The 13,225-nt window shown below is 51.2% G+C and overlaps 1 protein-coding gene across 2 annotated transcripts in view; it reads right to left on the reverse strand.

Moving 5' to 3' along the window:
• Positions 1-13,225, reverse strand: part of THAP4 (THAP domain containing 4) — a 32,543-nt gene that overhangs the window by 15,712 nt on the left and 3,606 nt on the right. Inside the window, exon 1 of one of the 2 annotated variants that reach the window (XM_090285543.1) lies at positions 926-1,010. The exons of the other annotated variant lie outside the window; for it this stretch is intronic. Within the exon in view, the coding sequence (XP_090141669.1) occupies positions 926-929 (4 nt within the window). The 5' untranslated portion in view covers positions 930-1,010. Of the gene's footprint in view, positions 1-925; positions 1,011-13,225 lie in introns of those variants that run through there. 2 annotated transcript variants of the gene reach the window in all.

The following is a 13,225-nucleotide window of genomic DNA, read 5'->3' on the forward strand; positions in this document are numbered from 1 at the left end:
GAAGAACAGGCGGGGCGCGGCTGGGGGCCTGGTCTCCTGCCCCCGACACATCCGTCCGGAGCCCACTTAGTCACACGCGGGCCTGTGAACGGACGGCAGCAAGTGCAGCCCGCGCCTCCGGACGCGGGGCCGCCGTTAGGTGCCGTCTGCCTCTGAGGCCACAGCGCGCACCGGCTGGACCCTGCACACACCCTGCCATGTTACACGGAAGAAATAAAGGGAAAAAAAGAAAGGCAAGAAGCAGTGTTTACTAGGCGGTAAGTTATCACAGACTAGGAGGCCCTGAAGTGACTCCCTTTAAAGGCCAGGAGAGACTCTGTGTGCAGAAAGACAGGCGCCTGACTGGAAACGCAGGTCGGGAGACGCCGCGCGGCCGTGGGTAACAACCGGCACACAGGTGCCAGGTCCGCACCGGGGCCCCGGCTGCTCTGGGCAGCAAGGACTTCTCATCTGGGCAGGACTCCCGGGCGGGCGGGCGGGTTCCATGCGCCCAGCCGGCAGCGCCCCCAGTTCCCCCACTGACCAGCCTGCCCGGCTGCCGGCTCCGCGGTCTCACTGAACCCTTGGGTGGGAGGAGGCCCCGCAAGGTAATTCTGAAATCGCCCGTCAGGTCACGGGAGCCGTCCAGGCTCACTAAACGAAATCCTTAAGGTCTGTGCGTTTTACTCTACGTAAATTGTACTTCATTAGGAAAATAAAAATAAAGTGAACTTAAAAGTCGAACAAATAAAAAGTATAATAATAAGGGATCAAGCTTATTTGCCACTTTCAATCTCTTCAAGTAAGTCTGACAGGCTTTTTCATGCATTTTTTCCGATTTCATTTTTCTTTTATTAAAACCTTAACCAAAATGCAAAAACAATAAATTTTTTGCAGGAAATTTAAATTTTCATTTTTTGGCCCAAGACAGCAAAAGAAGGCTTACCCATCCCTAAATTTTCTAAACTCCGGCACCGTCAAGGTTCTTCAAGGTTGTTTTCTGCCAATTGACGGGAAATGTTTGCACCTGGCTGCTAAGAGCTGGGCAGGAAGTGAATGCCAAACCTGCAGAATGCATTCTGGGACCTGTAGTTCCCTACAAAAGACGCCTCGGAGAAAAGTAGGAGACAAAGACAGACCTGGAGCTGACGAGTCTTAGCGGTGGGAGGAGAGAGCAAGTTGAATTTTATGAGGCCCATCAGGCCAGAGAGAGGTCACATGTCTCGCGGGGCGCAAGGTGGGGGACTGCCCCCTCAGCTGCTTCCACCGACAGGCAGAACAGCCAGGCACCACCCAGCAAAGCTGCTCCTTTCCCGACAGTCGCTCTGGAAACTCGTCCCTTTGCAACCGTCTCCCAGAGCACTAGCCGCCCCCTCCTCCTGGCTTTAGACGCCAACGCTCAGAGACTGCGCTGGTCTCTTGGCAAACGTGTCAGCAGGTGGGCCCTGGACCCCAAATGACAGGAAACACTTGCTGGGACCTAGAGACAGACGCCTTCCTGGCACCTCCCACCCTCACATCGCTCTGTGTTAGTGACAAGTGTCCCCGCGCGGCACACTGGAAATGACGCTGACAGCACAGCACAGCAGGGGAGGCAGAGCCGGCTGCCCGCCCGCCCGGTGCTGGCTGTCCCAGGCGAGGCGGACACGGGCCGGCACTGGCGGTCTGTCTGAGTCCCACTGGCACACCGGGGAAGCTGTTCTTTCAGAGATGGCAAGGCCCCCGCTGTGTCACCCGTGGAAGAGGGCATCACGCACACACGGGACAGTGAGACCGCAGAAAACAGCAAACACAAAAGGAGACCAACCCAGTGATCTTTACTGCAGACACTATGGTTGATCACCTAGTGAGTCCTGAAGTCTAGCTGAAAACTATCAGAATTCAGTGAACTTGGTAAGATGGTTAGTTACTAAAATTGATACCAATGATCAAATTAAAAAACAGGGAGGGGCTCCCAGTTTCCATGCTGACATGTAAAGAGCATACAAGCCATAACCCTGCCTTTACAAGAAAAACACTGAGAAAACTGGAAATCAATGATTCTGAAAAATGGGGTCACAGACATCTCCCTGAAATCTGGGGAGACATGCTAACGCAGAACCGGCCAGGACGTGCTCCCTCAGAGCAGAAATTTCTGGACACACAAACAGGTTAGAACTCCTGATGGCAAAGTGGCTGAGCGTAGACCAGAGGAGTGAGACTCCTGGGGACCACAGTCCGGGGACTCCAGGAGCCCACGGGGAAGCCGATGAGAAATCAGCCCCTGCTTCTGCAGGGGGAGGGGAAGAGGGCATTTTGAAACCAGCCCACAGCATTCTCCAAAACAAAGGGCCGCTCTGCAGAGAAGAGGCCACCAGAGCTGCATCTCCTCCAGGCGAGGGCAGCCCCCCACTCCTGCTCCTCTCGTTTTCTTGTCTCCCCCCAGGGGGGAAGAGAAAGGAAAGAAATACTTGCCAAAGTCGCAGCCTAGGAACACTGGCCAATAAGAGGCCAAAGCTTAATCCTAAGATTACAGAGCCCTCCCCACCCCCACACCACTCCTCAGCGTCCAGCACAGGAGGTTACAGCAGAAAAGCCCCAGGTGCAGAGCACAGACACAGAAAACCGAAAGAATGGGGAGAGCGAAAAAGGGGCCTTGGCGGGTCTGAAGCCCCTGGCAACTGAGCTACAGCCACAGCCAGCAGCTGGCCCAGTTAACGTGTTACCTCAAGCTAGAGGCCCACTGACCTGAGCGTTTCTGTTATCAGATAATCAAGCACATCTTTCCAAAATATTATGAAGCTAAAATTAGGCAAGAAAAGTGGTCTGAAGAGACAGAGCAAGCATCAGAACCTGACTCAGACCCGCAGACTCTGAAAGGATCAGAGCTGGAGCCTAAAATAACTACAGCTGCCGGGAGCAGCGGACGTCACACAAGGACAGGTGAGCAGTGTCGGGGGTGGGGGTGGGACACCACAGGGGACACACGGCAGCAGCAGCGAGGAAGGCCTGGCGGGCAGGGCCGAGGGGAGAACTGGCGGACTTGAAGGTCTGTCCACAGAAAACCCCCCCACGGAAATGCAGAGAGAGTGACAACCCCAATACCTGAGAATCGCAGGGCACCTACAAAAGCCACGCACCACGGAGCGACAGGGAGGAGGGGAGATGTGAAGCGATGATAGCTGAGAGGTTTTCAAAATGATGACAGACACCAAAGGACACATCTAGGAAGCTCAGAAAACACTCTGCACAACAAAGACCGAAAAGTCTCCCCCTGAGCATTTGTATTCGAACTGCAGAAAACCCGAGACAAAAAGGAAGGAGCGGAGGAGAGAAACAGCCTACCAAGGCGCAAACGCTCAGAACTGCAGTGGGCCTCTCCTTGGGAGACACATGCGCGGGGAAAGAGTGGAATTCTGTATCCAGTGACCCTACCCTTCGAACGCCGAAGTTAAGGCTCTTTCACACAAAAACGGAGGGAATTCACTGCCAGTAGATAGGACCAGCAACAAATATTGGAAGAGGTTCTTCAGGGAGAAGGAAGATGACACAGGTCAGAAATGCAAATCCACATGAAGAGCATCAGAGAAGAAAAACTGAAGTTACAATAAAATCTTTTCTTTTTCTGATTCTTAATTGACCTAATCAATGTTTGTTCAGATTAATAATAGTAACGGTGGGCTTATAGCTTGTGTGTAAGGGAAATGAATGACCGCAATTTCACAATGGACAAGAGGGAGGAACTGGAAATACTGTTATAACAGACTGTCACTACAAACAAAGCGGCACAGTGACCGTGGACTCAGAGAGCCCTGGCTGGTGGTGTGGCTCAGTGGGTTGCGCATGGTCCTGTGAACCAAAAGGTCGCGGGTTCTACTCCCCTGGGTTGTGGGTTGCGGACCAGGTCCCCGGTTGGGGGGTGTGTGAGACGCAACTGATCGATGTTTCTCTCCCTTTCTTTCTCCCTCCCTTCCTCTCTCTCTAAAAATAAAAAAAATAAAAATAAATAAAAAAGAAAGTGGACTCAGATTAGTTGTAAATGTTTAGTGCAAACTCTAAGACAACCACAAGAAGTTTTAAAAAGAGTAATTAATATGCTAAGGGGAAAAACAAAATCAAATAAAATGCTCAATTAAAACCAGAGAAGGCAGACAGGACAGGGAAAAAGCAAAAGCAAACAGAAAGCAGTTACCAGCACGACAGACACGAATCCCGCTGCGGCAGTGACCACTTTAAAGTGGACGGTCCAAGTGCACCGGCGGGAGGACGGAGGCTGCCAGAGAAGATCAGGAAACAAGACCCGTCCCTCCGCTGTCTGTAAGAAACCCATTGCAGCTATACAGACACAGAGTGAAGTAAAGTACAGAGAAAGAAGTTTCCCTGCGAACTTGAAGAAAGAAGCTGGAGGAGCCAGGTTAGTCTCAGAGGAAGCAACTATCAGGACAAGAAACAAAGGTGTCAATTTTCCAAGAAGACACATGATCCTTGACGTCCATGTACCGAACACAGGGCATCAAAACACGGGAGATGCAACTGAGAGGACTCCAGGAGGAGCAGACCCGTCTGCTGCCACAGGGGGGACGGCACAGCACGGCTACGAGCGCAGACGGGGCCAGGGGGCGGGGCAGCCGCCAGGACACGGCTGAGCTCTGCAGCACCGTCAGTCAAATGGATGTAACTGACTCCCGCAGATGCTGCGGTTAATTTCACGTTCAACCTGACTGGGCGAAGAGGCTGCCCAGACAGCTGGCAAAACACTGTTTCTGGGTGTGTGCCCGTGGGGGTGCTTCCAGGGGCGTCAGGATCTGACCTGGAGGCGCGCGCAGAGCAGCGGCTCCCCTGTGCGTGGGTGGGCACTGAGGGCCGGCACAGAACGAGGGAGGGAGAACCTGCTCTCTGTTAGGACAGCCGTCCTTGTGGCTCTCGGGCCTTCGGACTCAGACCAGGACCTGCCCCCACTCTAGTCCTCAGGCCTCTGGCGAGGGGTAAACTGATCCACAGCTCTCTAGCTTGCCATCCATAATCGCAAGAGCCAGCTCCTACAGCAAATCTCTTCTTCTTACGTGTAAGTCTCTCGGCACAGACACATGTGTCCCGTCGGCTGTTTCCCTGGAGACCCCCGACAGCTACTTCCCTCCAACAGCAGAAGCACACAACTTCTCAAGCTCGCATGGAACATTCACCCAGACAGACCGCATTCTGGGCCCTCAAACATGCTCTCACGCATTTAACAGACTACGAACCATACAAAGTGCGCGCTCAGACCACAATGGAATTAAACTAGAAACACCTAACAGCCAGACAGGTGACAAAAACACCCAAGTATGTGGAGATTGAACATGACACTTCAAAGTAACAAGTGAGTCGAGGAGGAAATCTCAAGAGAAATAAAAAAAGAAATACCTAAAATTAATAATCTAAGTTTTCACCTTAGGACAGTAGACAAAGAAGAATAATTAAGTTGAAAGCAAACAGAATAAAGAAAAATTAGATTAGAAACCAATGAAACTGAAAACAGGAAACTGAAGAAAATCAACGAAATTAAAAGTTGGTTTTCTGAGGGCAAAAGATCAATAAAATTGATAAACCTCTAGCCTAGTTAACTAAGTAAAAAAAAAAAAAAGATCACCAATATTATAAATAAAAGAGGGTTACCACTAATTCTGTGGATGATAAAAGGTTAATAAAGGGACCCGATGAACAACTGCCCACAAATTCGATAATTTAGGTTAAAGTGACTAATTCCTTGACAGGCAGGCGTCTGTGTGGGGTGGGGGTGGGGCCAGTCTGCAGGCTGAGGTTCCAGGTCGGGGTGCCAGGTGTCTGGTGTCTGGGGAGGCCCTGGTCCCGACCCAGAGGGCTGTCATCCGTGTCCTGGCTCGAAGGAAGGACAGGCCTCCCGTATGGAAGGAGTGGAACCAATTCCCAGTTCTCCACACTCTCTTCCAGGAGGTAGCAGCAGAGAATACGTCCCACCTCGTCTGTGAGGCCAGCATTGTCCTAATGCCAAAACCAGACAGAGGCCATCCAGGAGAGGAGAGCGGCACACTCAGAAACTTCTCATGAGCACAGATGCAAAAATCCCCAACAAGCATCAGCAAAGTGAACCCAACAACGTGGAAAAGAGAATTAATTCTACACCGTGACCAGGTGGGTGCACTCCAGGTCTGCAAGGCTACTTCGGCGCTCTGCAGTCAACTAATTCAATGCACCGTGTCAAAAGGCCACAGGAGAAAATTCTCACGATCACCTCAACAGATGGAGAAAACGTTTTTAACAAAATCCAACACCATTTATGATAAAAGGTCTCAATAAATTAGGAGTAAAGGGGAACCCCTCAACTGATGAAGAACACGACCAAGGCACCGATGCCACTCACGCCTGGCGGTGTGCTGGGGTCCTCGTTAAAGGGTGTAAAAAGTATACAGATTTGGACTGGAAGAAAAGTCCTGTCAAAAAACAGCACAAAACTTCTTAAAGAAACTAGAGGACTTCCTGCCAAGATGGAGGCTTAGGCAGACATGCTTCGCCTCCCTCCACAACCATAAGAAGGAACACAACTACCTCAAAACCAAAAATAACCAGAAGTTCCAGAAAATCAAACTGCATGGAAGTCCAACAAACAAAGACATAATGAACAAATACTCATCCAGGCAGGTAGGCGGTTTGGAGAGGACGGGGTGTGGTGGCAGTGGGGGTAGCAGCTAGGCAGTGGCAGTGGCTGGCCACTGTAGACAGCAGTCACACATTACAGAAGTCGGGAGGGACACCTGAGGTGTAATACCAGTCCCAGGCCAGACCCGCAGCTCACGGTTCCAGCGCCGGGGAAAAGAAAGCCTCATCGCTTCTGAGTGTGAAAACCAGCGGGGGCTGGGGCGGAGGCAGAAACTGCCAGTCTCTCAGCAGAGTCTGTTTAGAGGCCCCCATGGTCCTAGAACATCCATAGACCCACCCACCCTGGGGACCACACCAGGGCAACAGCTAGAGGGGTGCTAGTCCCATTTGGAAGTGGGAGAACTGCCTGGAAAAGGGGTGAGTGCTGAGCAGGCAGCACTGTTCCCTCAGTCCCCTCCCCCGCCCCAGCACCACAATGTGGTGAAACGGGTGGCCCTGTACTGACAATCCCTAAGGCTCCGCCCCTTACAACGTAACAGGTGTGACAGCTCTGCCTAAGACACAGAGGCAAACACATATAAGAGCCTGTCAAGATGAGGAGACAGAGAAGTATGGCCCAGAAGGGGGAATGGATCAAGGTTCCAGTGGGAGAAATAAGTGATAAGGAGATAGCCAACCTCACAGATGCAGAGTTCAAAACACTGGTGATAAATATTCTCACAGATTTGACAGATATGCTTGAGTATGGCAAACCATAAGGGAAGAAGTGAAGGCTATGCTAAGTGAAACAAAGGAAAATCCACACAAAACCAATGGTGAAGGGAAGGAAACCGGGGTTCAAATCAATGATTTAGAACATAAGGAAGAAAAAAACAAGTCAACCAGTACAAAATGAGGAAACAAGAATTGAAAAAAATGAGGAGAGGCTTAGGAACCTCTGGGACAACTTTAAACATGCCAACATCCCAGTCTTAGGGGTGCCAGAAGGAGAAGAGGAAGACCAAGAAATCAAAAACTTATGTGGAACAATAATGAAGGAAAACTTCCCAAATTTGGTGAAGGAAATAATCATACAAGTCCAGGAAGCACAGAGTCCCAAATAAGCCAGACCCAAAGAGGACCACACAAAGACACATAATTAAAATGCCAAAGATTCAAGATAAAGAGAATCCTAAAAGCAGCAAGAGAAAAGCAGAGAGTTACCTACAAAGGGGTGCCTACGAGACTATCAGCTGATTTCTCAAAAGATACTTTGCAGGCAAGAAGGGACTGGCAAGAAGTATTCAAGGTGATGAAAGGCAAGGACCTACAACCAAGATTACTCTATCTGGCAAAGCTCTCATTTAGAATGAAAGGGCAGATAAAAGTGCTTCCCAGACAAGGTAAAGCTAAAGGAGTTCATCGTCTCCAAGTCCTTATTATATGAAATGTTAAAGGGATTTATTTTAAAAAAAGAAGATCAGAGTTATGGACAATAAAATGACAAAAAATGCAACTGTAACAGCATAATCAATAAAATATAGTTTTATAAAGTTTTACATCAAAAGGCACTATCCACAGACAAAAGACAACCCACAGAATGGCATAGTCATATTTCTGATAATAGACTGATATCTAGAATGTAAAGAAAACTCATAAAACTAAGAGAAAAACAAACGTGATTCAAAAATTGGCAAAGAACTTGAAACAGACATTTCCCCGAAGAGCAGGTGCCCTACAGCGCGGATCAGGGAAATGCACATCACAGCCACGGGGAGGCAGCACCTCACACTCACGGCGACAGCTCTTTCGAAACACCAGAAAACGCATGAGGGCGAGGACGCTGGGTGGGAAACCGGACCCTGTGCAGTGACGGGAGTAGAAGGTGGTGTGGCCACCATGGAAAACAGGATGGAGATTCCTCAAAAAATTAAACATAAAATTCTCAACTGATTCAGCAATTCCACTTCTGGGTCTACCCCCAAAAGAATTAAAACCAGGGTCTGGAAGAGACGGCTGCTCACCCGAGTTCACAGCAGCATCAGAAACAACAGCTAAAGCTCGAGGAGCCAGGTGTCTGCGGGCCGATGGACGGGGACAGTGTGGTCCGTCCCCGGGAGGGAGCGCGACTCACCTGGACGAGGAGAAGCTCCGACACAGACTACAGAGCACGGGTGGCCCTTGAGGACATCACGCTACGTAAAATGAGCCAGGCCGCAGCAGACACGTACTGTAGGGCCCGCTTCTGTGAGGCACAGGGGCCGTCAGAACCAGAGATGGCAGGGAGCCGGGGGCTGGGAGGCGGAGGGGCGGGGGGGGCGGGGAGCAGGGCCAGCCAGGGTCTGTCAGACACAGTCTCCGATTTGCAAGAGGTTGGGGGGGGGGGGCAGGGAGCGGTGGTGACGGCGCACAGCACTGTGAACGCGTTAAAGACGGCTGAGGCGGACCCTTGAAAAGGGTGAAGATAGTCAACTTCTCGTTATATGTATTTTCACTGAATATAAAACAAGAAGAAAAATGCAATGAGCTATCACCTCACAAAAACAGACAGAGGAGCCTTAAATACGTGTCGCTCAGCGAAAGGGGCCAACCTGGAAAGCTGCACGCTCAGGTCCACCTTGTGTGTGGGCTCCCACTGCATGACCTTCGAGGGAGGGCACGACTGTAGGAACAGTGGGACGGTCCCTGGGTGTGGAGGGCGAGATGCCTGGGTGGGGCACAGGGACTTGGGGGGCGAGCCAACTGTCCTGTTGACCCAGTAGGAATGGTGGACACGTAAGGGACGCACCTGCCAAAGCACAAGTACGAGACAGTGGCCCTTACCGTACACAACGGGCTCAGGTAGTGACAAGGTACCCACATCGGTTCACACCCGTAACGAATGAACCCCCAGCCCAGGCGGTGAGTGAGGTGTGAACAACAGGGCAGACTCTGGGGTGTGCTCTGCACTGTTTGCTGAATTTTTCTGGAGATCTAAAATTTTCCTAGGAAAACATTTGTAGGAAAATGGAAAGTAGAGATTAAGTAGAAATACAGACAAAACAAGAATATCAAATAGTGATATATGTTGAAACTTGGGGTTATTATACTTTTCTGTTTAAGTTTAAGACTTTCCACAATGAAGTTTTAAAACTCCAGATTAATTCAAGAATTACACGGCCCTGGCTGGTGTGGCTCAGTTGGCTGGAGTGTCCGCCCACAGACCGGGGACTGGGTGTGTAGGGGAAGGCAATCAGTAGATGTTTCTTATTATTATACACCGATGGACGTGTGTCTCTCTCTCTCCTTTCCTCTCCCTAAAAAGCAACAACAACAAAAAATCCTTGGGTGAAGATTTAAAAAAAAAGGATGGTATGTATAAAACAAGAGAAATAAACAGATTCTTTTGGAAGCAAGTGGGAGATTACTAATCGGAAGGAATGGCTGGCCCACAGTCCACAGGTGAGTACGACGGTCACCTCAGAGCGCCCGTCCCGCGGTCAGCAAGGTGGGCGGTGGCGCAGGCGGGGACGGGACGAAGAAATAGCGGAGAGGGAAATACACTCAGCCTCAGCGGGTTAGAAATACCGGCGTACCCTGATGCAACTGTCCCAGGCTGTACAATATCGTGACGCCCGGGGGTAGCGCACCCTAGAGGACAGATCGCCACGTCCTACGAGAACAACAATCAGCCCCAGCTTTCCAGAGGGCAGGTGGGACCAACCCCTGAACCGCAGAACCCGGGGCCCACTGGCCCCGCTGCTCTGTTCAAACACAAAGGGACTGGCTAGGGATCCCTGAATACACGCACGCATGACCCCTTCGCCATGAAACCTGTACACAAAGATCAAAAGATTCCCTCATGATAACAAAGTCCTAACAGCACTGGGAGCACCAAGAGAGCAGACGTTTTGAGGAAACAAAGACAGACAGCAGGTGGTGGCCAGAGATCCAGGGGGAGCCCTGGGCTGGCCGCAGCGACCACGCTGGGCGCCCCCTCCCACCACTGCCACCCGCACCTCCCCTGCTCTCCAGCCGGCGCCTCGCCCACCCGCTGCCTTGGGGCCCAGCACGCTCCTGCCTGGCCTCCCCGTCCATCCCACACCCCACAGCACAGACACCTGCCGGCTTTCTCCACGTTAAGATACAATCCGCCACTGCAGCCACGCTCCCTGTTGGCCACCGTCCACTTTTGCAACTCCCCTTCATGGCTAAACCTCTTAAAAGTGCCTTGTCCCTGCCCCCCTTCAGCTCCATTCCCATCACCCCAAGGAGACTGCGGTCACCAGTGACCCCATGTGGCTGAGCACAGCCATCTTTTTCGTGTCTGATTGAAGCTACACCCAGCCCAGCCCAGCGCACCTGCTGTCTGGACGCCATCTTCCCATGGCTCCCCTGCCCCCGAGCACCCTCCTGTCTGGAACACGCCCCCCCGCCGCCTGTGGCCGCATGCTCCCCCTTTCCCAGATCCTCTGACTGCACGCCTATAAACACGGCCTGCTCCGGGGGTGCCCGGCCCCCTCTTCAGCCATGGTTGCTCCAGGGCACCCCCCTCAATTCCGTGGCTGTGAACACCTCTGCCCTCACAGCCACAGCAGACACACGGACTCGGGCTGGCTGCGGCTGCCTGGCACCAGCACCTCAGGGGGGCCTGGTCCTCAGTTCCTCTCAAAACTGTCCTGTCACATGTGTTCCGTGAAAACCATTCAGTGTCTCCCCCCAAAAGGGAAACATTTGGATACGATAAGTAGTGGTGACTAAAATAACCAGTAAAATGTCCACTTACAACCAATTACGGCTGCCTGGAGGGGCGATGGGGATAGGCACCAAGACCCCGGAGCACCTGCCCTGGGGAGCCTACGGGGAGAGGCTCCATGGAGGCATCTAAAAGCAGAGAGACACCCACCAGAACAAGGGAACGAGGAAGCTCACTCTAAGTTAAGAAGTAAAATAGAGCATCAGGCCCAGATTCCAACTTACTAATAACTTTATAAAATGACAAAGGCTCTCAGGCTGAGTTAAAACATAACTATATTATAAAACAACATAAAAGGGTTGAAAATAAGGAGATAAAGAATTAAGACTTTAAATGAGGCAAAAAGGGGTTTTCTGGGTTGGTAACAGAGACATGCACCTCTAACAACGTGGTCTTGAAATAAAAAGCAAAAGTGGGCAGAGAAAGAAACAGATCTGCTGACTAATACAAGGATACATTCTTCTCAAACCACAATGAAACGAAAAAACACTGGATTAAGCCACAGAGAAATCTCTGAAGATCCGAAAAAGCAGCTCCCTTTAGGATCAAGAGGCCATGTAACTAGAACTTTAAAGCAATAAAAATTGTGAACAATTACAAGTAAATTAGCTTCTCTCCTCCAATCTGCCCACTTGAAAAACTGTCACCCCCTTAGGACCGACCCAGGGCAGAGGCCTCCAGGCCGGGGCAGGAGCGGCGCAGGGGTGCGCAGCCGCGGGAGCGGGGCGGCCCGAGAGTTCCCACGCTGAGGGGCTCAGGGGCTCAGGTGGGCGCACCAGGAAACAGACACGTACAAGGACAAACTGAGCCACTCCCTCCAGGAGCCAGAACTCCCGCAAAATGAAACTGAAGACAAAACTGAAACTGAAAAAAGGAGGAAGAAGTGAGGGTTAACGAGGCAGAAACAACGCAGACCCGTCCACAGAGGGGAGGCTGTTTGGGAAGAGTGGCGATGGTGACCAACTTGGGACATCTGACCAAGAGGAACAGAAAAAGTGACTAAAAGGTACTTGGAGAAACTATAAAACACAGCTTAAAAATGACGGGAGACGCAGCGGTCCTGCTGCCCAGGACGCCTGCCCGCTCCCAGAGCGCAGGCCCCTCCAGAGCGCACCTGCAACACCACGGTGGCCGCCGTCCGGGGCCCAGGAAGCCCTGAGCAGCCTGGCACACGGGAGCCTCTCCCTCCTGAAGTCTTAGCTACATCCCCAAAGACAAACGGATCCAGATTAAATGAACAATGTGGCCGGAAAATGTTTTCCATGTATCTATAACAGGCAAAACATCCTATCCTCGCCCTGGCCTGGTGGCTCAGCTGGTTGAAGGGTCGTCCCAGAACCGAAAGGTTGTGGGTTCGATCCCCAGTCCAGGCGTGTATGGGAGGGAACTAATCAATGTTTCTCTCTCACACCGATTTTTCTCTCTCTCCCTTCTTCTCTCTAAAAACAACGAAAAAATGTCCTCAGGTGAGGCTTTAAAAAAGGGGGGGGGGGGTTCTGGCTTCTGAGCTGGCTCTCTCTCTCTAGCTCTGGCTCCAGCTCTGAGTGTCTTCTTCCTTGAGGACGCCTGGGTGATGGGGCTGCAGCTGCTTGCGCTTCCCAGTGGATGCTATTTTGGATAGGAAGGAACTCTGGGCACAGCCTAGGATCAGGCTGGGATGGCAGAGGGTGGCAGGTGTATTATTTGGGTGTTCTAGAAGGAACAGGCTTTGAGGCAGAAGCCAGCCGTTGTTCTGGAATTGTGTAACTTTTCTGTATTATAGTTTTGGTTTGTAAACTAACCTTATAGAAACTAACAAGAGAAAAGCTAGAAGAACCCAGGAGTTAGAGTTTAGCCTTCACTGACAGGCTTAAATGATTAAAGCTGTGACTTCACAGGCTTAAGTGACTGCTTTTGAATGAAGACTCCTTCCCTTTATCATCAAGAAAGAAACAAAAG

This window comes from Furipterus horrens, unplaced genomic scaffold (assembly GCF_987537825.1).
Source record: "Furipterus horrens unplaced genomic scaffold, mFurHor1.1.pri manual_scaffold_1, whole genome shotgun sequence".
Classification (NCBI taxonomy): domain Eukaryota; kingdom Metazoa; phylum Chordata; class Mammalia; order Chiroptera; family Furipteridae; genus Furipterus; species Furipterus horrens.